General features: G+C 34.6%; 1 protein-coding gene and 1 pseudogene across 7 annotated transcripts in view; both read right to left on the bottom strand.

The window, feature by feature from the left end:
• The window catches only part of FSD1L (fibronectin type III and SPRY domain containing 1 like), a 63,954-nt gene that overhangs the window by 24,769 nt on the left and 12,902 nt on the right, over nt 1-26,283 (bottom strand). For 5 of the 7 annotated variants that reach the window (XM_072959855.1, XM_072959856.1, XM_072959858.1 and 2 more), the window contains 4 exons: nt 18,683-18,778; nt 16,170-16,301; nt 10,949-11,050; nt 2,914-2,936 (listed from right to left, as the gene is read on the bottom strand). In XM_072959855.1, the coding sequence (XP_072815956.1) occupies nt 2,914-2,936; nt 10,949-11,050; nt 16,170-16,301; nt 18,683-18,778 (353 nt within the window). The remainder of the gene's footprint in view (nt 1-2,913; nt 2,937-10,948; nt 11,051-16,169; nt 16,302-18,682; nt 18,779-26,283) is intronic. The other 2 variants (XM_072959861.1, XM_072959860.1) reach the window with 2 other exon arrangements.
• On the bottom strand, nt 6,759-7,846 carry LOC140695878 (large ribosomal subunit protein eL6 pseudogene; annotated as a pseudogene).

Below are 26,283 nucleotides of genomic sequence, written 5' to 3'. Positions count from 1 at the left end.
AGGGGAACTCACGCTTAACTGAATGCCAAGTGTAATGCTGAGTATTTCACACATTATTACTTTAAACTCTTGGTTCTCAGTAATAAAACTTCAGATTATATCAATAATAAGTTAGGAACAAAGGCTAAGTCTTCCATATGCTATTCTTTACAGCCCCAAGTATCTTTTGATTTAAATCTTTCTGAAAGTTCTGAAAGAGCTATATTCAAATAGGTAGCTGGTAAATGCCCACTGAGTCTATGAATGGGCTTGAACCTACCTGGCTGCTTCTAAACCTATTTAAATGTTTGTTGAGAAGTGTTGAGAAAAAAATATCTGGAAGTATTTTAGGGAATTTAAATCTGAAACCTTATTTGTAAACCTGATTTGATCACTATGACCTCAAAGAAAAAAAATGTTCCCCAAAAATGCATTAGAAAGGCCTATCAAAGCCTGAAAACAAGCTAATGACCTTTATTTTCCAGTCGATGAAAATTTCAGTCTCCATAAATTAAGTTAGATGTACACCAATGCTATAACCTTCCAGAAGACTGAACTTTTAATTTTTAAGCTGAACATATTTAGACAATTATGCCTCAAAGCTGAAATTAACAATCTAAAATCTATAGATAATTCTTTACATTACAGGATCCATGTAGTTAGGACTACTTTAATTCACCTTTGTTTTTTTAGTTCATTTCTAACAGTACAAGCATCTCTTCCTTCTAGTTTTATTTCTGCAACAAGAAAATAACTGCAAAACATAAGATGAACACTTACTTTCCTCAAACTATTCACCTAATTAACTTGACTCTCCCTCTTAGACCCCTTTCAAACAAGAACCAGTAACTCCCACAATATACCTCAACCAATCAGCTTCCAACATTACTAAGCACTCAGAAGTGTATACCAGTGATTTGTAAAGTTCTAGAGATCTGCCATGTATTATCTTCTCATTTCTCCTTTAGTTTTCCCTGTCACTACTGCTGGTCCTTCCGCATAACTGCTAGCAGTTCTCATAGATACTGTCATTTTGATTTTTTGATTCTCTGCTTAGGTATCTTACACATTCTTCCTTAAATACTCCTTATGCTTAAGGAAATAATCCTTTCTTCCCCTAGTAAAAATAATTATTTTATTATGCCTATATGTTTAAATTATTTTTGTATTATAAATGTCAATGATGGAATTCTAGAAGTTTGCTTCCTGGAGGAGCACCTAAAAACAACATCAGAGAAACCTGAATATTATGAAGCTAAAAGGCAAGTATTAAAAGTTAAGCCAAGACCCAGAAACGTTCCTAAGGCAGGAAGTAAAAACTTTGTGGACAGTCAAAAAAAAAAAAAGGATACTTTGAAAAACAACAACAACAACAAAATGGAGTTTTCCCTGGCAGAAAAAAGGAACCCTGACTCCTAAGACTACATGGATACTGATGAAATCAAGCCAAGAGTTTGGCTTAGGAGAAGAGGCAAAGAAGTCCAGCCTCAGTGAAGAATGTATTCAACCACGAAAACTGGTCATAAACTTAAATTCTGACAAACAAAACTGGACAAAGAGAAAGAGGTCAGGGGTAAGCACTGGAATCTGAGAAGCACAGAACCATACAGATTCCCATGAGAGGAACAAGAGACGATTTTGCAAGGTTTCTCGCAAAGTGTTTGGACAGCCCAAAGCTTGCTTGGGAAGTGACTTCTATTCCAGAAAATCAGGGACCAGAGCAGGATTTAGTGGAATAGGTGGCTAAATGGAATAATAATCTAGCCATGGTGGAAAATGGAATACTCAGAGCAAATTCCAGCAGACACAACCAAAGATTCCTTATCCAAAAAACTGACCTACCAGGCATCCATTCCTCATACAGCCAATGCTTTTCACCTTCAGACTCTCATAATCTCCTTTCTACATCCAGGACTTACAAGAATGATTCATGGCTCTAAGCACTCCCTGATATAAAATATACAAAAAAATTTTTTTAATTAGTATTTTTGCTAAGAATGCTATGACTGCCAATTGAATCTTGCCTCTAGTCAAATAAAAGGCCACAAGAAAAACACAGAGTTGAAGTCTTCAGCCAAGATTAACAATAGCAACACTGGTTTTCACACACACATAATGAATAATTTTGTGAATTATCTGATGAATAATTTAATCTGGGATTCAGAGTGATGCTTTGAAGAGCTGTGCCTTTCAGAGAATCTCATACTCCTCAAGTGATAATCTCACAACAGTCAATGCTTAATCACTAGCCAAGCAGACCAAAACCATCCTTTCTGCGATAACCCAATCCAAAACTGCTGACAGCTCTTTTGGCCCTTTCATTACAGCAAGTACTAAGTTCCCCTTCTTAATCCTGGCTCTACCAATGATAAAGACCTTTTAGACCAAAGTCTATCATCATTTTCTATAATTTTCTTCTCCCATAAACTAGATAGTAGTGGCATTAGAAACAGAAAGAGATGGCACCAGGAACAGGATGGAATGAGAATACAAAAGTGTTAAACAGGAGAGCAGTGAAGAAGGAGAGCTTTAGCTCTTGAGGACTATTTAAAGTATAACTTCTCATAAAGTAAGACATGCTTATAAAAAATTTAAGAACAACAAAAAAATGCATTCCAGGAATATGTATATTTTAAATTATTCAAAATGGTTCCCCATCTACTAGCATAGCTAATTAAGAACTGTACTAAAACTATATTATACCAGAAATGAAATTCCTTTGTAAGTATGTAATTGTCCACAACTATGTTTTTAAAAATCTCGCTGACAGATTGTTTAGTTCAGAATATACAGAGAAGACATTTTTTTTCTTTTTTTGTACTTGGCCATTCAGTATGTTTATTTCAACTAACCAGTTTCTAATAAACTGTCCTTGAATTTCATTTCTGACTTCAATATCAATACTTAAATGAAAATGTAGGTTTGATACCATACCTATCCTTGATCTGTCTGGCAGCCTTGGAGCAAACCAGGGAGAAGAGAAAGAAGGCAGTTAGTGCTTTTCATGCAAGTTTCAAAGGCAGTGACATGCAAGAAAAGTTAGCATATAAACCCCAGAATAGATTAGTTCATATTCATCAAAACATAAATTACAGGAAATGTGTACAATTCACATCAGCTTGCATAATGTGATGTTAGAACTATAGTAGAGAATCCAGTCCCCATATAAGTCACCCTAAAAAGAGGAAAATTTAATACTTCAAACTAATTCCAGATGACTTTAAATGTTTTTTCTTACCTTAAGATTATCAAAACACACCTCCACTTTCATTCAGTCTGACACTCTTCAACTAGAACAATCAATCTCCTTCATAGGCACACATTTCTATGCATTCTGATGGTTTTCTTATACATTTCAAATCTGCTCTCCAATTTTTCTTCACAGATTTCTTTAACTACTTCATAATTGTCGTTCCAAGTTTTCTCTATGTGCCTTCACTGGGCAAGGACTTTGTATTCTGAGAGCTTGCCTGCTAACATATGAAACTAGGCTGCAGTTCTTCAATCCTTTACCCCAAAGAGTGAAGTTGTGATGGCAAAAATTCAGACAAGGAGAAACAAAAGAATACTTCTAGCTATGCGGTCTTTGCCTCAGATAACTTCATAGAAGATGATGCCAATTTAAACCTATGCTACCGAAAAGATATATATCTTAGGTAGTATATATATATATATATATATATATATATATTTGGGAATGCTAGCCCAAGTATAGGAAGAGGGCACAGCTATTACTCAGTGCTGTACAGTCACAGAAATGTGATGAAAAATACATACAGAAACTGTCATCCACTTTATATTTACATACTATGAAGTAAATCCAACAAAAGGTTTTTTCCCACATTGACCAGCATAATTAACAACATATCCAACGTAGAACATGGCTGTTATGTTTGACACTCTATCCCTAGTGTCTAGCATAAAGCTTGGCTCATAATAATACTTAATAATTACAAAATATAAGTGAACATTAATTAGATGTATACAGCAATGCATCTGTTGTCTCTCTTCTTCAGTTCTAATACTAGCTCTTACTTGGTATTGGTCATTTTTATAACCATCCTAAAATACTCTGGTCTGAATATCTGTCTACACAAAATAACAGAATTGAGATTTAGGAGATCAGCATATTACACAGTTCCAGCACTACCATAATCAATTCCATGACCTTGTATACTCATCATTCTATTTCTTTATTAAGGAATTTTGGTCCTTAATCTTTTTAAAAACACATTCCTAGCCCCAAATTCTACAGCAAACAAACTAATTCTGTATAGGCAATATCTGTAGTATGTGCCTTGAGTGATACAAGTACAGAGTACCTACTTTGGTACTAGGGATAAGAAATGTTCAGAAACTCAATTACATGTGCTCCTGAAACCAATATAACATTGTATGTCAAATTTGTGTTTTAAAATGTTAATTACATTTAAAAATTATTGTCATCATAGCTAGAATTATAAACCAAAGATTTTTACATAAGTGTGAAAGGAGGGGAAGAGAAGACTGTTTTCTGCACTTGATGTTTCTTTACACAAGGAGAAAGAAAGCATTACTCTTATTCCCTCATTTTCTCCTCAGGTGATAATATGACTTAATCTGATTATGAGTTTGAAAGGAAAAACTAAAAAAAACAGATGAAAAGCTAGATAATCTAGGAAAAACCGCTGTCTCATGTATTAATATATAAATACACGCAGCTGGTAAAACTGGAGACACCATGGTTCCCCTTTTATTTAAGGCCAAATTTTATAATACATACGCTGTGTAAATGCAGGAAGGGCTGAAGAAGGTATTTTGTGCAATAATAAAGGGGCAAAAAGTCTCAAATTCTGAAGACATTTTTCTAAAAGCCCAATTTCTGGAAATATCTTATATTGGAAAATAAATTGTTTACTTTTTTACTGGAATTTCTTCTCCCCAAAGCAAAAAGCTGTCCAAAAGATACACATTACTATATTGCTTGATTTCTCCAAGTCTCAGTTCCAAGACAGATGCATTTTTGTCAATTAAACATCTCTGCTTAGTAAGTACCACCTGGTCCCAGGATTTACCACCGTTGTCTCCAATACATCTATTTGCATCTGCATAATTCTACTTAGTGAGTTATGAAGAAGCCTCAAGGAATGCTTAGATTTTTAAGTTATGATACTACGTAGAATTAGAAAGCCTTCAAGAAGCATTAGTCATACTACTTTGTTCAACATCACTATTTTCTATTTCAATTAGTATTTCAATTTCAATATTCTATTGAAATCATGTTTGCCAACACTTCATTTTTCTGTATTATCACCAGAGATGGCTCCTTTCTCTCACTTCCTTTCTCCATCTCTCAATTGTTATTTGAAATAAATCTTACGATTCTGACCCTTTATTTTATCAGTTATATGAATTTGTCACCTGAGACCAAACTTCCTTAAATAAAACTCTAATTAAGAGTACAATGTAAGAGTAATCACAAATGGTTCTTCATCATTACCAATTAAATTTAAAGAAGTTAAATCAGCTCTTTCCCCAATCTCATTTTTAATCTACAATAAGTAGATACAGAAACTATTTTCTTTCATGAATTTAAGCACTTTAAAGATTAAAATCTTATTGTTTCTATATTTCTTCTTAATATCCTCATTTTCTACTTTTATAGAAAGATGTTAGAAGCAACGTATTCTAAAATATTCTATATATGGAATAGCTAATTGAATAGTATTTTCTAACACAACTAAAATAGGAATAATAAAAAAGAAGTTTTAGATCTTGTTTAATGTACTCAATGAATCATTTACTAAAACAGAACAAAATTTGAGATTTCCAGATTTCTTCCCAATCAGCAGAAATTCTTTACCCCATTAGTAAAAAACAAGGAGCATTAGACCAGGTTTTAAGGGATTTAAGTTTCAGCCCATCACACTGATCAGCAAATCCCTTAACTCTTTTAGGACTCAGTTATCTCATCTGTAAAGTGATGAGCACAATGTTATCTCTGAACCCTAGAAGTCCATCCTACGCCATCTTATTTGTAGATAATAACTTTTTTAAACTACCTAAAATAAACATTTTAACACTCTAATTCTCTGAAATACAGGCTGAAGTGGAGAAAGCAGAAGCAAGGGGAAAGTTAGTTAAAATCAGAGCACTGATACACAGCATAAAAATAAGAATATATCTGCTTCTGAATGATAACTGCTGAGAGAAAAATATACTAACACTGTCAAAAGCAAAAAATAGATGCCAAATGTCACATTTTTCTGAGGCTCATCTTTATTTTGATTTGCCGTAAAGCCCCAAATAGTTCCTAGTAAAAATGTGAATGCCACACAACATTCAGGAAACTTTTAAAGTTTTGTCTGTATGTTCATATTGTTTCATGCTTCAGATTTTCCTATTAGATTTGGGACAGATAATTCTGTAATATTTCCTTGAGACAATAAGAAAATGACTGGGGGGGGCAAATATTTAATACTTTTTATAATATATGATTAAGACTTCTACCCTCACCCCAAAAATACCATATTAAGGAATAACTTGGGAAATGAGAGGGACTCAGTCAGAGTGAATAAGAGAGAATTTCACAATGCTATTTTCCCTTAGGCAAAAATACCAGCTTTCAAAAAAAAAATTACTGCATACTGCTTAATTCCAAGCTTTATATTTTCTATACATATATTTATCTGTTTTAAAAAGCACTATTTTTCAAAAAACATGATCACTTAAAAGGTTTCTTCACAAAACCCTAGTAAGTAATTTGAAATAAACTTTGAACACAGTAGTGCATACATCTATATTCTATGACTAAGTACATTTACATAACAGAAGACTACATTTCTGTAAGACATAAACACAAATGAAATTACGGTGCAAAATTATAGTCTGAGCTATTCTTAACAAATACTTAGATTTGTTTTTAAACTGCCTTTATAACTGAAGCATTCACGCTTTTTTTTTTAATGGATCAGTTATTTAATTAGGTTCTCTGTAGTAAGTTTAGAACACCAATTTGTGAGGATAAATTCCATTTGTGAGGGCAGACACAGAGCGGAGGTAGCCCTGGAGCTGAGGGACAGCTTTGATCCTTCGCAGGATTTGCGAGTCCACAGCTTTCTGATCAGCCTTGCGCCGCTCTGTAAACTCGTACCTCTCTTTCTCTGTGTCAAAGATCTCGCCTTCCTAGTGTCTGGGCTCACGCAGCTTCTTCTTGAAGTATCAGTGAGATGTTCTGGGGTTTTTACACCACTGATGTCAATTTTGGTGGAGGTGGCAGTAACAAATTCCTGGTGTGTTCTACGCAGAGGAACTCAACTGAGGGACAGAGGTCCAGTCACAAAAAGCAAACCACTGCTCAGCTGCTTCAGGAAAATGACCCTCTTGACTTTGTGACGCCCAGTGAGGATGATGAGAATGATCCCCAGAGTGATGCTGGCGCGCAGTTTCCTCACGTGCTTACTGAAGAGTTTCTTGCCGTGGCTCAACAGCTTTCGAGGCACATCTTCCAGTAGGATAATATCTAGGCATTTTGCGAAGCTTGACCACTCGGGTACCACCATTCTTTCACCATCAACTGGTTTTGTGACAGTAGCAAGAATCCTCACCTTCTTTTTCTTTTCAACCTTGGATTTAGCTGCTGAATACTTTCTCTTGTTCAAGGCCTTTCTGGAATACATAGCTGATCGGGAATATCGGCCAATTCCTCTGACCAGGACAGGTTTTCAGCTGCAATGGGGCTTCCCCTTCTTAACCTTCTTTACCTTCTTATCCTTTTTAACGTTGCCGCCAGCATCAGCCTTCTTGGCTTCAGGTTTTTTCTCCTTGGTGTCTGGCTTCTCAGTTTTTTCACCCGCCATCTTTCAAGATGGGAAAGAGGAAAACATTCATGCTTTTGTACATTCAGGCTTTTGCTGACGGTCCTCTCCTCTCCCAGAATTCCCAGAAGGAGCTTCTGCCAGTGCTACTTCTGCTGCCTTGAAAATACTAGTGAGCTGCCACCCCCCTCCTTCCTTGTTCCTCCCAGTGGTCAGAGACTGACTCCTGCTAAACAATATTCCAATGGTGAGTTATTGTGAGTCAGAAGCAGGAAATACACAGAGCCCACTCTCCTTTTTCATTTTTGATCAAATCCAGAAGACTGTTTCACCTTACTCTATACTTTTGATTCCACTGTAGGCACCTGTGGGCAGGTAACCAGTCCCTCCTTCCTGGTCTGACAGCTGACTTACGTGTGGCAAAATTGTGAAGTGGCTGGTTAGTTATACTGATCTGGAAATTGTCCCACAGACTTAGCTCTTCTCACAGGCAGAATTCAAGTTCCAAATTCAGGGGGTGGGGGAGTTGGTAGGAATATTAATTTTGACAAGGGATCTATGCAGTGTTCTGCAGGCCAGTTATTAGCAGAAAAACCAGGCCTGATGGGACCTTGGCTATTTGTTCATCCAGAAATAAAGCTAATGATCCAGAGCTCATCTGCTGGTGGTCTTTCTGCATATATTTACTATCAATCAAGCTGCTAATAGTTAAAAAAATTAGTGAAAGTATATTCTAAAATTCTGTTCCACTTGTGCTATTTTACTTGTCCACCTTCAGACCGTGTGATGCTGGTAAGTAGCATAGCTTTGTATTCAATTCTCATGCTGAGGTACAGCAACATGATCACTTAAATATTAGTATTTAACATACTATTTTTGAAGATAATGAAGTCTAAAAAGACTCATGGTCTGGATTTTAGCCTATAGTATTTTTGTCCCCATGAGTTATTCATATTAATCTCATCAATCTGATTTAATCTGGGATATTCACAAATAACATACCTTAAAAGAATTCTTTCCAAATATCTAACAATATACTGCTAGTCGAATAATTAATCTTCTAAGGCATCTTTCCCTATTCTGTCAGCAATTAGGTATCTGAGGCAAGCCTATAGTCCATGCAGCTGGTTAAGAAAGTGAATTTAGTTTTTGACTTGGAATCAAACCATTACCCAGATACTAGTTGGATACACTAAGAAAATAATTGCAGGCAACTCTCAGTTAAGCATTTTTCTTAAACAACAAACTCAGGTCTGTCTAGGAAACACTGAAAAATAATTCATTTCACATTTCCAAATGGCTCAAGCTATTAAGCAGTACTGCAAAATGCTGGAAGACAAGACCAACATAGTAAGATAAGAAGCAAAATGGCACGTTAAGAAAATATATTTAAACCACAATGTGATTTATTTTATCAGAACCTTACAATAAACTGGAAACAAGTTTTAACACAGCTGGAAACAAAGCTGGAGAGAACAAAGGAGAAAGAAAGGGAGAGCAGGAGCTTTTGAGAGGAAGAAGAGAGGACTCTGAAAATGTCAATGGAAAGAGAAACTTGGGAGAAACAAACTTTTATCAGTTTTTCCAAGCATCAACTCCTATTTAAATTCAACGAGATTCAAGCTATTTTGAGGATTATGGCCATATATATTATAGTTTTCCTGGCTTCTTCCTCTCTTGGGCGCTCAGCTGTTAAGTCTTGCTGCTATTATTATTCCCCATCATTAACAGCTGCCCTGCTCCACAAGAAGGTGAAATCTACTGACAACTAGGTAGTACCATGTATATATTAACAGTCAATAGATTTTGAGAACTGTCATAAACAGAGGATAGTAACTCTCACTCATGAACTCTGACAGTGATTCTGTTGACTCAAGACATCTTTTGCTTTCTGCACATTTTTTGGCTATGATCCAGATATTTGAGGTTATCATGTAAGTATCCTCTGACAGGTGATGTATCTATTCTTTTAAAATAACATAAGTATGGTATAATTCCCTCATAATTACTTCATATAATAATAAGTCTTACCAAGTGCAAAGATGAACTTTCTCACAACCTACCTCCAAATTCAAGAATTACTTAACTGCTTTACAGCAAAAAAACTTTCGATTCATTTCATCAAAAGGAATCCATTTTTAAAGTTCATTTTCAAAACGCAGGGATATAAGTCAGCAAATGTTACCCTCTCAAGGAAGTTTTTTCTACCCTCAAATTCGCAGAAAAATCATAAAATGAAAACACAGGTGGACACAAATGGATTATAAAGCCATCTTTTTAACAATAAAGCAGCTCACCACATAGTCCACAAAGACCAAGTAAATAATATCAAACTCAAATATCTTGATAAGATTACTTCATAGTATATATTTTACTATTATATATAATTATTATATTATAAAGCTTAATTTCACTCTTCTCACACCATTTTCTATACAGTTTACATACTTACTCTCCATCAAATAGATTTGGTTTGATAAATTGGTAATCATTTAAAAATGACCTTGCTTAAAATAAGAATTAGAATCTATGATTCAGAATCTCTTAAACAGCAGGATCTAGGTTAAAACGCTAGCAGTCACCTTGCTCTACTATTTATTATCTTCACAGCAAATATACCCCTTAAGGACCTATATTTTCATACTTACATAAAACATTCAAACAATTACATAAGCTAAACAGTGAGACATTTAACAACAAATTTAATAACAAATCTCACAGTGCTCTCACATATGCATCAAGTGATGATGTTTTCCCAATCAGCTCACTGAAAAAAACACCAACCTAGATTTTTTAAAATGTTAACAGCAATATCAATCTTCTTTCCTTAGTAAGAAAATGTTTATACAAAAGTATGACTCAGCTGAAGTGCAAAGTACCTTTCAGTGGGCATGTAACTGAAAAAAAAGAGTAACTTCATTCATCTGAATTAAGAATTAAAGAAAAATTAAACAATTATATGTTCATGACCCCAATGACACATACTTCTAAGTATATGCTCTGGAATAAATGAACACCTATCTCTATTAAGAAGAAATTCCAAGCCTTTTCTAGTATTAGAAATGACTAAATCAATCCAAAACTAAAAGGGGAAACACCATTTTCTTTTAAACAAAACTTTCCTTTTTAAGTGGATTAGTCTCATTTTTTTGTTTGTTTTTTTTTTTTGGTACCTTTGAAAATTCTTCAGGTTCCTTTATATCTAATGACCGTGTTGCAAATTCTAGAAGTTCTTCTGAGTTCTCCAGTGCATTATTACATTGACTAAGCTGATTCTAAAAATAATAATAATAACAATAATAAATCATTAAAAAAGAAGTTCCTATTGTCATTAGAAGCTTAAATATATAGTTAGAATGAATGTTACAATCTTAATAGCAATAATTGAACAAACATATTTTAGAGAGGTATTGAAGCAAGGTAATCACTAGCCATATGTAGAACAAATTTTAATTATCCTAAAAACTTCCATAATTTGTCCAGAATAGCTTAACTGCATACAGATAAAGATATATTCATCACTTAAAAACACACATTAAAAAAAAACATAGCAATTATTAATAGCTGGGGTCAAATTTACTTAAAAATTCTTCTTATCATAAGGGTAGTCAGAAAACTACCAACAATTTAAATTAAAATATCAAAATAATCCATCTGCAGACAACATCCTCTATAATGAAGACTAAATTTCTTGATATTTACCAAAGCTAAAGTTCATCAGGTACCTTCAGTAGAGCACAATCTTGGTACTCCATTTATCGTATTACTTAAGAATACATACTGCTAAAATGCTAAGTTATGGTTTCCAAAAGTGGATAACACAGGAATCACAAATGCAAGTCCCTAGATTTCCATAAATCAAAGAGGAACAAAAGATAACTGTTAACAGTGATGTGCTCTGTTACAGTGATGCGTTAATTTCACCTGACACAATCTTTCTTATTCAGTTCTCTCTCTCCCCACCTCTCCACCTCTTCTCACTTTATCATTTGTAGGTTTAAAACTAAGCCTAGCTATATGAAAATACTGTTAGTGATACCTTTAAACAAAGAAATGGATCCATTCCTGTGTTTTTAAGTGTATTCAAGATTTTTCTTCAGAATATTTATTATTATCTATTCTATATTCAAATCTACTTAGTTTTCCCTTAAGATACGCATTAAAGATAAATTATATCTCATTTTATTGGTTTCGGATGTATCCTATTGTACTTTGGAAAAATAGTTCAAAGTTTAGGTTAAAAGAGGTTTTTATGTGTCATTCTAAGAACCCAACTACAATTTCATAAAAATATTACTCTTCCTATGGCTAAACCTAAAGAATTAACAAAACACCATTTGAAATATCCCATTTGTAGAAGGGCTTAATAAAAGGCTTATGCAAAATCACCAAGAATAAAATGGTACATATAAATAAATGGTCTATACAGGATCACTAGGACAGAGTTAAGTCAAAGTAGCATAAAAGTGAAAAAGAACAAGAATAAAGAATATATTTCAAGGAACTATTAAAGTAAAAAACTCAATCTGAAGTCAAAGTTTGAAGTAAAATAGTATCTTAGTTTAAGAAAGTGCTATGAATTTTTTTTGAAGTCAAGAGGGAAAGCAAAAAAAAAAAGAACAAAGGAATACAACTTAAAGAGCACTTAGTTATTCAGAGGAATTGTTAAAATATCTTAATGAAAACAACATGCTATTGAGTTTGTAAACCCAAAGAAAGAACAAAGATGCTCTATTATCTCCAACTAAAGAAGGAAATGGTATCAGTAACCAAGTGGTGATTCTTTCTAATACTTGGTTTATAAACTATCCCAAGAAAGCTTAATGGTTTGAGTTACCATTAGGCTGAGATCACCATAGCTTTTCCTTTGAATCATAACACAAGAACATCCTGAAGAATGAAGTCATTTTATGTTCACAAAGCTTATGTCTGGGTCTTATTTTACAACCTAATGTCCCTTCAATATCCTTTGATCTCCCCTAGATCACCATTCCTATTAAAAAACTGAAAATTTTTGTGGCATTGAAAAGAAAAGACAAATATTAAGAATTACAAAAGATAAGATAAAAGGAGGGAAAAAAATGGAATCACTGAGGAAAAAAAGGAAGATCTGATGTGATGATACCAGAAGAAAAGATGGTGCTAACATCTCTGTAGTCTTCACTTTCAATGAGTATTTAGAACTCTATTTCTCCTATTTTTGCAACACTCTGAATCCTCCCATCAATATTCACAGCTAATGATGAATTTGATAAAATACTTGATCAAAAAATCAGAGTAATGTCATCTTATTTAAAAACAGCCCAAATGCAGTTGAATGGAAGACTTCCATGAATCAAATCAGTTGCAAATATTTATTTATTTATTTATTTATTTATTTATTTATTTATTTATTTATTTATTTATTATCATTGTAATTAAGAGTCACAAAACCCAAAGTGGACAAAGTTCATCTGAGATTCCATGAGAAAAAGAGTTTAAATGAATTTATATGACCCAATTATTTATTACTGGGAATTTAGTGAAACTAGAAATGTAAATTCAATAGTTTACAAGAGCAATAAATGCAGCCTGTTCTAAGAAGAGCACTATCGATTTTACATATTCACACACATATATCCAGCTCTGTACAGGGCTGCCAGAAAATAAGTTCTGATACGAAAATATCACACTTCTTCTGGAAGTCTAAAGACATATTTTAAAAATCCAAAAATTTTTTTTGGGCATAGGTGGGCAAAAAAAAAAAATCACAATGGATAGACTATCTAATTCTGAAAATGTCAAATATCCTGACTTTACAAAGGACAGCATTCCTAAATATCAAAATCCACACACAATGATATTAGATCTCTCCTCAAAATCAGCAGTGACATGGCCTAAAGATGATTCTAAGACTCTTTCAGACTTTTGATCTGATTATGTTAACAACTGAACCACCTCTTATCTGAAATATCCTCTCTCAAAGTGCTTCAAATAAGTTTCTAAGAATTGTTCCTCAATTCAATTCCTTTCATGATCCCTCTGTATTACGTGCAGCTGTATGGTATTTACATTAACATTATTCTTAAATAAATTATATCTTATATACATTTTTGCTTACTCCTATAAATTCTAATCTGGCAGAGGATTTGCTTTCCTTTCTTTTCACTTTTCTTTATGGTAAGCATAACAACACATAATGAAGATAATAAAATAATTTTTAAAAATCCAATGATAATTATGACTTCAATGTCTAATAATGCTTTTCCAAAGTCATTATCATAAGAGCTTCATCTCCAATGTCTGTAAATTTTGAGGAGAGAAAGGGAAAATAGGGAAAGAGACCTAAGAGAAGCTGATTAGTAAACTGCCATTATTTTAAAAACTAGTAATATAATAAGACACATGATTCACATAGGACAAGTAGAAAGTATTTTCTAAACACAAGTGGCAAAGTTCCTACTCTAAAGAAGGATGTTAATAGTTCGATTTTATTTAGCCAATTGCAAGTTTTTAAAAATGTGTCTATTCGCTGCTTCTATCTCCCCTATTAACAATGCCAGAAAAATAAACTGCATGCACAGTTAAGCAGAAAGAAGATGTCAACAAAAATATAGGCACCAACCAGGTATTTGGAATTTACAGGTAAGAGAAAAGGAAAATAATATCAGCAGTATTGGAACATCACTCACATCAGGGATAGTTAGAGGTGGGAGATAAAAACTTAATGCACATTCCATATGCATGAGATTTTTGTCACTTGAAGAGGAAAAAGTAGCAAAAATAGGACTCAAGGTCATTTTGGTAGCAGATTTAACATGTGGCACAGGCTAGGCTGACAGAAATGGTGGCTGGTGAACACAATAAAGATGAAGATAGTGAGAGCCGTGCTAGCAGAGAAAAAGTATGAGGAGAAAGAAAGGAAAGCTGCAGATTAAGTAACGGAACACTCTAATGGTATTCCAAACCGCTGCTGCGAAGGATTCGGGTCAAGACAGGATAAAAATCTGCACAGGACAAGTTGCAGGTGAGATTTTCAGAAGACGCTGAGTTTTCCTTTTTTCTCCAATCTTGTTTTTTAAATGAGTGAATTTATTTATGAAATTTATGGATATTTTATGACTAAATTAATTACCTTTGAATGATTTAAGTACATTTGACCCTTGAACGAGGGGTTAATTCATATATAATTTAGAGTCGACCGTCTGTATTTGCAGTTCCTCAACATTCAATGATTCAACCAACCAAGGACTGTGTGGTACTATAGTATTTACTACTGAAAGATATCAGCTCATCAGTGGACCCTCACAGTTCAAACCCACGTTGTTCAACTCTAATACAACTGCCACCTCCTAAATATAAACAAGAAATCTCAACCTGGAAGAATGGACAGATTTGAAAGGGTATTTAACCCTTGGAAACTGTGTGTATAAGACAGAAATAGAATGTTTGTGTTCTTCCATAGCTTTCAGATTCTTAAAGACATCTGTGACCAAAATTCACACACAAAAATCAGTTGCATTTCTATACACCAACAATGAACAATCCAAGAAGGAAATTAAGAAAGCAGTCCCATTTACAATAGCATCAAAAAACAATGAAATACTCTGGCGTAAACTTAACCAAGGAGGCAAAAGACCTGTTCACTGAACACTACAAAACACTGCTGAAAGAAATTAAATACACAAGTAAATGTAAAGACACCTGGTGGTCATGGATTGGAAGACTTACTATTGTTAAAATTTCTCTACTACCCAAAGCAATCTACAAATTCAATGCAATCCCTATCAAAATTTCAAGGTACCCCCATGTTTACTGCAGCATTACTCACAACAGCCAAGAGATGGAAGCAGCCCAAATGTTCATAGACAGATAAACAGATAAAGAAAATGTGGTATATTTATACAATGGAATATTCACCCATAGAAAAGGAAATTCTGGCACTTGCTACAAGATGGATGAACTTTGAGGACGTATGCTGAGTGAAACAAGCCAATCACAAAAGGGACAAATACTATATGACTCCACTTATGTAAGTTATCTAGAGTAGTCAAAATCATGGAAACAGAAAACACAATGGTGGTTGACAAGCAGTGGAGGAAGAGGCAAATGGGGAGTAGTTTAACCGGTATAGTTTCAGTTCTGCAAGATGAAAAAAGTTCTAGAGACCTGTTGCACAACAATGAGAATATAGTTAATACTACTGTACATTTAAAAATGGTTAAGACAGTAAATCTTGGGGGTTTTATTACAATTTAAAAAAAGGTATCTATGACCAAAATAAAGTTAAGAATCATTCCTCTACTAGATATAAGCACAGTTATGCACAAAAATTCACTAATTTTTGCTTTCAATAGATCAAGCACTATACAGACTAAAATTATTCATATTTAAATAAATAGTTTATGATCTCACCTGTAACTCTTGTGATTTACGAGCTTGTTCCTGCTTGATACTGTTAATCATACTTTCTTTTACCTCATCCAATATGGTGTATAAACTATCAAATTCTTCGTCTAACTCTGAAAGTATGTTAGAAGAATTTTCCTGTTTAATAAACAAAGATTTTACTGAAAAGATGTCAAACATTAAAAAACTAAAAGATACAGTATTTATCAAAGGAGAAAATAGATTCATATTATGAACTACCTCAGCCTAACATCAGAAAATAACAAAATTCTAGTATTTGACATAAGGCTTTAAAAACAGATCAATCCAAGAAGCTGGCTGCTAATGCTGGTAGTTCTATTTCAGCAGCGCTATGAGTTAAGTAGCCCTTTATGAACTAGCCCATACTCTCCTCACCTTTTATAATACCATTTCCACAGGACAATGTGAAAGGTGGTTTTTAAGGTTGTCAACTTTGTCCAGACCTTTAGGCTCTAAGGCAGACCCTAAGCCAGTGGTTCTCAACCTTTGGTGTGCATCAGAATCATCAGTGAAGCAGATTTAAAAAAAAAATACTCCATAGATTTTAATTCTGTAACTCTGAGGAACAGTCTGGGCATATAGGGATGGGGCTGGTGTTGTGCAAACTTTTTCATCTTTCAGGTTGTCTAAAACACTGCATTTACATAAGATAAGCAGAACTTAAAAGGCTAAGCAATTTCTTACTGGATCCTAAGAGGTTTATCACACACTGAATTTCAGTGCTAGAAGGAACCTCAGAAAATCATCTACTGACTAGAATTTGTAGTCAAATTTCTAAATTTTATAAACTAAAATACACATAAATGACTTGCTCAAAGCCACACAGTTACTGTGGCAGAATCAATGAAGTTACTGGTTACTAATGGCAGAATCAATAAAACATTTCAAGTCTGCTGACCTCTTAGATTCTCTCACTGCCTCATTAAGCAGGATACTGCTATTTCAACACGAAATAACAAAACATCTGTGAAAACCCTAGATAAGTGATATCCACACTTGCAACAATTATGAGACAGAAGAAATTACCTTAAGGCATTTTTCAACATAGATGAATCATTCAATTAAAAGAAGCAGAACTGGCACGGGCTTAGAGAACTAATACAATACAATCAATACATACAATCATAATGCATAATCATAATCCAAACTTTTGCTTATAATGTTTGTAAAAACCAGACATCATCTCACCGGAGTCTTACTGAAAGTGGTGTTAATCATTTTACTAGTTTCTTTACAGTAGTAACACCATGCTGTGGGAGGAGAAATGTCAGTCTGGAAGGCAGGAGACCTAAGTCAAATTCTACATTAACTATTCTGTAATGGTGTGACCTTGGACAAGCCACTCAAATTCCAGGACCTCAGTTTTTTCATCTGTAAAAAGGAACTGGACTACTCTTTTCCCCTTCAATGACCAACTGGCACACGCTTACAGTCTCTTACCCATTACATCTTATGCTCCCAACTTCAGTGACATGGGTGTAGGTTAATCAACCGCCCTCAATTTTTTTCTGGATGCTCAGGTAACGTCCTAATAATTTATCAATCAGAAAAATAGTTTGAGATAGCTCTATCTTAAGGTCTCTTTTTCTAGATGTCAAGTGGGATGATTCTCTTGTTCATATATCAAGAGTTTTAGAACCACTAGCTTTGCTTATTTAAAGAAAGTGGATTCATGGATTTACCAAATTTTCCAATAAAACAATTCAAGAAAGACAGTTAAAGTGGTGAAGGTTATAATCAACTAACTTCAATTACAGCAAATTCAGAAGTAAAGAAAATACAAGACCATAAGGTTTAGCAAGAACCAGGCAATTACCCAGGTTGAACCAAACAAAAACCATAGGAAACGATTCACTGTCTACAAGTGTTGTACAAATCTTCTTTGTTTATTTTACAAACAAATGGCCCTCAAATTAATAAAGGCACATCCATGGGAAAGCACCACCAACTTATCTTAAGGTCCCTTCCACAATCAACATTTGATTATTTACAATGTGGATTATCCGTCTAAACATGGGACCATTTCCCCTCTCTCCTCGTTGGCACTTTCCCTTTTACTTTTGTATTTTACTTTCATCCAGTTCTGTAAGTACTGGATATAAATGGCACTCTGCAAGTACTATCTACATTTTCTGTCTACAATTTTATTTACTGTAAAAAAAAAAGTTTAGTGTCCCAGTGCTTTCAGAAAGGTACAATTTGCTCTTAATTGGAATTAGAAAAGAACAAACAGGAAATGGAAAGGAATAAAAGTGAGCATTATAATATTCCTAGCAACCACTACTCCAGAGTTTTCTTTTTCCATTACTATTTGATCTTTCCATAGAGAATGCAGTAATAGCAAAGAAAGCATTTTTATTTATCTGCCATTTGAAAACCTTGCTATCACCTCTATTAGTTTATAATCGTTGATGGTGTATATATTTACATGTCTGATTAAACCCAACAATCATTGATTGTGACATATGTACACAAACTTTTCAAAAACAGATTCCTACCTGAACTCCTTTTAGTGTCTGATTTAGTGTATCAATAAAGTTCTGAATTTCATCATTTTTATTTGCCAGAGTTGAAATGATCCTTTGTAGAGCTTCCTAGGATTAAAATAAATTAAACGTTATGATATTTTATTAAAAGAGAATTATAATCTTCATAACAATTCTCTGAACAAATCCTTTATGTAAGAGTATATTATATAATAAATAGGACCAATTGTTCATTGAGCTCATTGTTCAAATTTTCTGAAGGCTCTAATTACAAAAGATGGGATATGTATTTGCACGGTTTTAAAACCTCTTATTTCCATTGTTCAACGTAACCACCACCATACCTTTCACACTGAAGATGATCAGTATTATTTAATATAAAGTTACTTTAGGTCATAAGGCCATGGCAAAGGAACAGAATCAAATCCTTAAGTGTTGCAAACACAAATGGAAACTTCTGATCGACATCAGGATATGAAGAATAAAAGCAGAGACACTGAAATCTGACATTTTATTTATTTATAAAAATGGAAAACATTATATTCTAGAAATATGAAAGTAGATAATAAGTTTGCAGTTAAAATCACAACATTCATTGCAACATTTACAGATGCTACAGAACCACAATAAGGTAAGCAATTTTGGTAGCAAATACCTCAGACTTTTTGACAATATTTCCTTTTTAAATAAAACACTAGACTATTTAATTTTCTCGTATTCTCTAGTTCAGCGCTGTCCAATAAAATTTCCTGCTATATTGGAAATATCCTAAATATGTGCTGTTTAATATGGTAGTACTAGCCACACGAAGCTACTGGGCTCTTGAAATGTGGATAGAGCAACTGAGAAAGTAAATTTACTTCTTTTTAACTTTAATTAATTTCACTTTTTATTGCCATATATGACAAGTCCTGTAATACTGGACATCACGTCTAGCTGTTTAATAACTCTTCATGGGTAGCAAAATCCAAACAAGGTACCTGTATTCTCAGTAAAAATCAAAAACAAGTACTTTTACTTTGTAATTTTCCTAGAAGCACAGGCCTTATTTCCGTAAGCACCTACAAGCATAAATATTTTAATAATTTCCTATGAGATTCTGTGTAATAATGGTTCTCCTCAAAATATAATAAAAATAAAAGGCTAAATATAAAAAGCTCAGGAAATAATCTGATAAAGGGATAATATTTCATATAAATGTTCATAAAGTATTATAGTAATAAAAATTAAAATAATTACTGCTCTCATTTAATTCTCAAAACAATCCCTGGAGATAAGTAGGTATTATTACCATCCCTGAAGCGGCCTAGGGCTCTCTGCTGTATTCACTTACCTATACTATTTCTTTCCATCCTCACTGCAGGTGTTATTTTAGTATAATAACACAATGAAGCTATGCTATGAAAGACCGACACCAAGAGTTAGCTTTTTATCCTGTTGGTGTTCCCCCAGAAACAGGTACACCAAGATTAAATACAAAGACAGCGGGCAGAATGAAGCCAGTACCTGGGAGAGGGGTGGGCACAGCTGGAGGGACGACGGTACAGAGCGGTACAGAGATGCAGAAAAGGAGAGCACGGGGCTTAAGAGTTGTTCAAGTATTCATCCAAGATAGGCCCTCTGCGTATTTTAAATTTTTTTAATTAATTTTTTTAATGGAGGTACTGGGGACTGAACCTAGGACCTTGTGCATGCTAAGCATGCACTCTACCACCGAGTTATACCCACTCACCTCTCTGTATATTTTAAAACAATACAATCCAACAGTAAATATGGTTCTGCCAATCCTCGGCCTGTGTACAGTACGCTTCAATTAAGGCTGGGCTCCTTCAAGTTAATGGACTATCTGCCTCCCCTTCTATCCCTCCTAATGGCAGGATAACATTCATACTATACACATAGGAAAACAGATTCAATCAGTTGCCCAAAGTGACACTGCTAGAAAGGTAGAAATTATGCTCATTCTGTCTCCAAAGTCATGCTCTAGAATACTGCCTCTAAACCTAACTAATTTGCCCATCATATGAAACACCCATAAAACAAATTGTACATTGTTTCAAAAATTAGGTTTGTTAAGGCTCTTTAGTGACATATAAAACCACTGGAATTTTCATGGAGAATCACAGCTTGAGCTAAAGCTTTGCTCACTGATAGGCAAATCTAGTGAACTTCAAGGTACAGATGATAACACTCTATCAGAACAGCAGTTAAGGAGTCTTGTGCAAGAGATCTTGAAAAGGAGGAGCCAGGCCCAGTGAATTCAACCCAATAACAAAATTTGAATCACCAGAATATATGTCAGTTTAATAAAAACTGAAGGAAACTTCACCAGAAAACTATAGAATATTGGTATATAATAAAAGGCAGACCTAGTCCAAAGCAAAAACAAAAACAAAAACAACTTCCTAGCATAAAATAGCTTTTCACTTTATTTTTTGTTCTAAATTTAGTAGCAAAGTATATTTGGAGAATTTTGCAGCAAAGAATTCTTTAGAAATAGCTGAAGCATACTGTCCCAGCTGGGTAAGCCCTAAGCTCCAAAAAGTTTAATAAGAAGCCTCTCGACCTTTTTAAAGCTCCTGCCATTTACTGAGTTTTGTCAAAGACATCTAAGTGCTCTAGTTTTTATTAGGTCTTCAAGCTAAATCCTTTATATCTTGAGTTATGCACCTACTGAAAAGTGAAAAGAGTCTGTTCAGTGACATGAGTGGGCAGAATACACCCCCTATCAACTGCAATATCCTCATTGTCCTTAAAGCTACACCACTCAATAGAAATATAATGAGAGCCAATAGCATCTATATCAAAAAGTAAAAGAGACAAGGGTGACATTAATTTTAATATTTTACTTAACCCAACTGATCCAAAATATCATTTCAACATGTAATATTTAGCAATTATTGAGTTCATTCCTTCCTTCTTTTTGGCACTAAATCTTCAAAATCCAATGTGTATTTTACACTTACAGCACATCTCAGTTCAAATTAGCCACATTTCCAGTGGTCAATAATCACATGTGGCTAGAAGTTACATACAGGACAACATAGCCTTAGCGACCTATACCATCCAAATAGTCCATATATTTCTAAGAGTGGGGATAGGGCAAAGATCATATATTGATCTGCTCAATTTGCAATGAATAATAAACAACCTAAAAACTTTTGGAACTTTTTTTCTTGGAACACCAGAATTTCCATACATATTTATATTATATCAGATTCTTGAATTATAATAGCTGTATGTGGATATAAGTTAACATTACAATCAAGTTCCTTGACCAGAATGTCACTGATTTCTCAGTTTTCAATTATGTGAATATTATGTCTAGAAATGGAAAGTTAATATTATAATACTACCACCTCTCAAAAAAAAATTGGTGCACAGACAACACTCCTTTGGGATCCCTCTGATACCTTAAGAAAAAGAAATACACTCTTCTCTAAAACTTATAATGCTCACTGTTTTTGGTTATAAAAGGCTTTGTGGGGATCACAAAGAGTACAAAGATCTATAACAAGGGTGGCTTCTGACAAAAACGAGACTGCACCTGAGGACAGCCAACATGCAGGTTCTACAAAGAATCATCAGGATAATGCTGTTTTCTGTGTATGGTACAACTCCATACCTCCAAGAAATAATACCCTTAATCTTATCTTTATCATTCCCCTTTAATTCATTCAAAATTCTGCTATTACTAGAGAATGACAGGTGACCCTTCCCAAATTGTATTGGCCCCAAAAGTATTAATAGCAATCCATCTGGAAAGAAATCCTACCACCTGTGTTAAAAGCTTTTGGAGGAATGGTATTCTGTATGAATTTTCAAAGGCTTTAAAAATATTATACTTTCCCAGTAAATGGCTGGGAAGAAAAGGTATTTAAAGGCTGATAAAGTATTTCAGGGAAACATCATCTCATTCTTTGAAGACAGAATGCTCTATGGCTCACATTTCGAATTTAACTGAGAGTTCTAGCACAGCATGAGGGTCTATCACAGAACACCCATACCCTAAGAAAGGCAGCTTTCCTTACCATCCAAATAACCAAGACTTAAGGCTGAGACTCTCGGGGTACTACTCTAACCTCTAGGTGGGAGAGCTTCGAATCTTTACTGAATATATACCACTGAGATGCTCTAAGAACGGACAAGCCAGCTGAAGAGGGCTCTGGGGCCTCAATGTTTAAGATCACCTTTATTTTCACAGCTACCAAATGCATTAGTAAACACAGCTGCAGAAGCAGCAATCATCCAGATGAGCAAGAGTCAGAACCCAAACAATCCAAGACAACCTTGGTAGCTAATACAGAAAAAGTGCTGCCTCTACTCTAATCTTTCCTAAGCCTAGAAGAAAAAAAGGGGAGGGGGCAGTATCCTGAAGGTTCCCCAAGGGCAGCCAGCTGAGATGAGGGTTTCAGAAGCTCTGAAGCCACCTGCCCTTTTAATCTGTTGTGGAGAAGATGTACAAATACAAAAGACTGTAATCAAGAGCTCACATGTAGTGTTCTGCTATAGTGGAAGTTCATCGGGAGGGCTGAGAAACAAATCAGGAAGGGGACCGGGGCTTCAGCCATTCTGGCCCTCACAAGGTCAGCGACTGGCCAGGCCTCAGGTGGAAACGGCATAATGATAGAGAGAACTAAGGACTCAGTAGAAGTGGAAACCAAATTACTAGTAACCAAAATACTTAAGACAAACTACCACCTACACCAAAACTTTTAAAAACTAAAGGATGAGGATTACATGAGCTGAGTTCTAATAAAACTTAACCCTAGCTTGTGTATGTGACAAGGGGCTTAAGTTCTCTCTAGGAGGTAAGAGTTAAGGAAGAGGTGTCTACAGGGATACTGTGTGCCTAATACAGGAGGTATGCAGGGGGAGGCAAGTCCAGTAGAATTTTTTAAAGTATTTTCTAAATATGGCATACAACATACCAGGGCAGGATAAGAAACTCAGAGAAACAGGCAAAAGAAGAACTAAAAAAATACCATAATACATGGAGTCTTCTACCCGACACTATCCTCCATGGCCTCCAAATTCAATCACTAGCTTTTATAATGGAGACACAAATAACTGATAAAGAAGTTGAGGGGGAAGTGCAAAGCCAGAATGTGATACAAGCTGAGTATGAGCACCATCAGACACAGCACCTATTCTCTGAGCTCCAGACCCTTCTACTCCAACTGCTTACTTGAAACCTCCACTTGGATGTCTCATAAGCACTTCAAACCTCAACATGTCATAATGTCCTCCACTAAACCTGAGCCCTCCCTAGTGCTCTATCTCTGCAAAAGGCACTACCAACTGCAAAATCAGAAACCTAGTGACTCAACATCAAAAACAAAATCCTGGGCAGAGGACCTGAATAGACATTTTTCCAAAGAAGACATACGGATGGCCAACAGGCACATGAAAAGTTGCTCAACATCATTAATCATCAGGGAAATAAAAATCAAACATACAGTGAGATATCAGCTCACATCTGTCAGAATGCCTATTATCAAAAGACAACAAGTAACAAGCTTCAGAGAGGATGTAGGAAAAAAGGAGACCTCGTACACTGTTGGCGGGAATGTAGTTTTGTGTAGCCACTATGGAAAACAGTACGGAGGTTCCTTCAAAAATAAAAAATAGAACTACCATACAATCCAGCTATTCCACTTCTGGATATTTATCTGAAAGGAAAACACTAATCTGAAGAAAATGAAAATACTAATTCAAAATGACAATTGCACTCCTATGTTCACTGCAGCATTTTTCACAATAGCCAAGTTACAAAATCAACCTAACTGCCCACCGATAGATGAATGAATAAAGAAAGATGTGAGATAAATACACACACACACACACACACACAATGGAATATTACTCAGCCATAAAAGGCATGAAATCTTGCCATGTGCAACAACATGGATGGACCTTGAGGGTATTATGCTAAGTGAAATAAGTCAGAGAAAGATAAATACCATATGATTTCACTTATAAGCAGAATCTAAAAGACAAAACAAATGAACAAACATTATAAAATAGAAACAGTGTCATAGATATAGAGAACAAACAGGTGGTTGCCAGAGGAGAGGGGAGCAGGGAGGCAGGGGAAATAGGCAAGGGAAATTAAAAGGTAAAAACTTCCAATTAAAAAATAAATGAGTCTCAAAGATAAAATGTACAGTGTGAGGAATGTAGTCAATAATAATGTCGTATCTTTGTATGGTGACAGATGGTAACTAGATTTATTGTGATTTTGTAATTATAGCAATATCGCATCACCATCTTGTGCATCAAGAACTAACAAGCACATCAATTATACTTTACAAACAAATTCATAGAAAAAGAAATTAAATTTGTGGTTACCAGAAGCAGGGGTGACTCAGAATTGGATGAAGGCAGTCAAGAGATACAAACTTCCAATCATAAGATAAGTAAGTACTAGGGATATAATGTACAACATAATTAATATAATTAACACGGCTGCATATTATACATGAAAGTTGTTAAGAGAGCAAATCTTAAGAGTTACCATCACAAAGAAAAAATATTTTTCTCTTTTTCTTTTATTTTATATCTATATGAGATGATGGATGTTCACTAAACTTATTGTGATAATCATTGCATGATGTATGTAAGTCAAATCATTATGCTAAATATCTTAAACCTATGCAGTGCTATATGTCAATTCTACATTAATAAAACTGGAAGGGAAAAAAAAACCAGACACCTAGGCCATCATTATTACATCCTTTCCTTTCATTTGTGCTCCACATGCAGTCACCAGGTTCTGTAGATTTTTGCCTCCTAAATAGTTCTATAATCACCGCTACTACAACTCAGTATTGTATCTCAACTTACACTCTTGCAAAATTTCTTAACCGGCCTCTGATCCATTTTTTCTCCACAATAATCAGTTCTCTACATTGCAGCTAGGGTAATATGTTAGTATCACTCCTTCTGCTTGATTGTCTTCGCACAAGTCCTTGGATAAAATCGAAAATCTTTTAACATGAGCTGTTAACATGACCTTAAACGTGACCTTACACTATCTGCAAGACCTGCATGATCTTCCCATTGCCTACCTCGCCTGCTTCAACTCACACCAGACTTCTCTCTTGTATTCCAGCTGCAGTAGCCTACTCTGAGTTTCTCTAATATGCCTTGCTTCCCATCTAGGAATCCTCACGTTATCAGTTCCTAAAGCTATAACCACTGTTCTAAAACATATATACAATGTATTGTTAAAACAAGTTCCAAGAAAGTACAGAATGAGCCCACTGTGATATATATATACGTATATAAAGAAAGATGTGAAATAAATACACACACACACATATGATGGAATAGTATTCAGCCATAAAAGGCACGAAATCTTGCCATGTGCAACAACATTGATAGACCTTGAGGGTATTATGCTAAGTGAAATAACTCAGAGAAAGATAATTACCATATGATTTCACCTGTATGTGGACTCTAAAAGACAAAACAAATGAACAAACATTATAAAACAGAAACAGTCATGGTTACAGTCCCTATATACATATATACATATATATATATATATATATATACACACACACACATATATATATATATACTTGCTTCATTTTTTTTTCATTATCAAA

The sequence above is a fragment of the Vicugna pacos genome, chromosome 4 (genome assembly GCF_048564905.1).
Source record: "Vicugna pacos chromosome 4, VicPac4, whole genome shotgun sequence".
Classification (NCBI taxonomy): Eukaryota; Metazoa; Chordata; class Mammalia; order Artiodactyla; family Camelidae; genus Vicugna; species Vicugna pacos.
The sequence above is the reverse complement of the archived record's forward strand: the minus strand, read 5'-3'. Positions and strand labels throughout refer to the sequence as shown.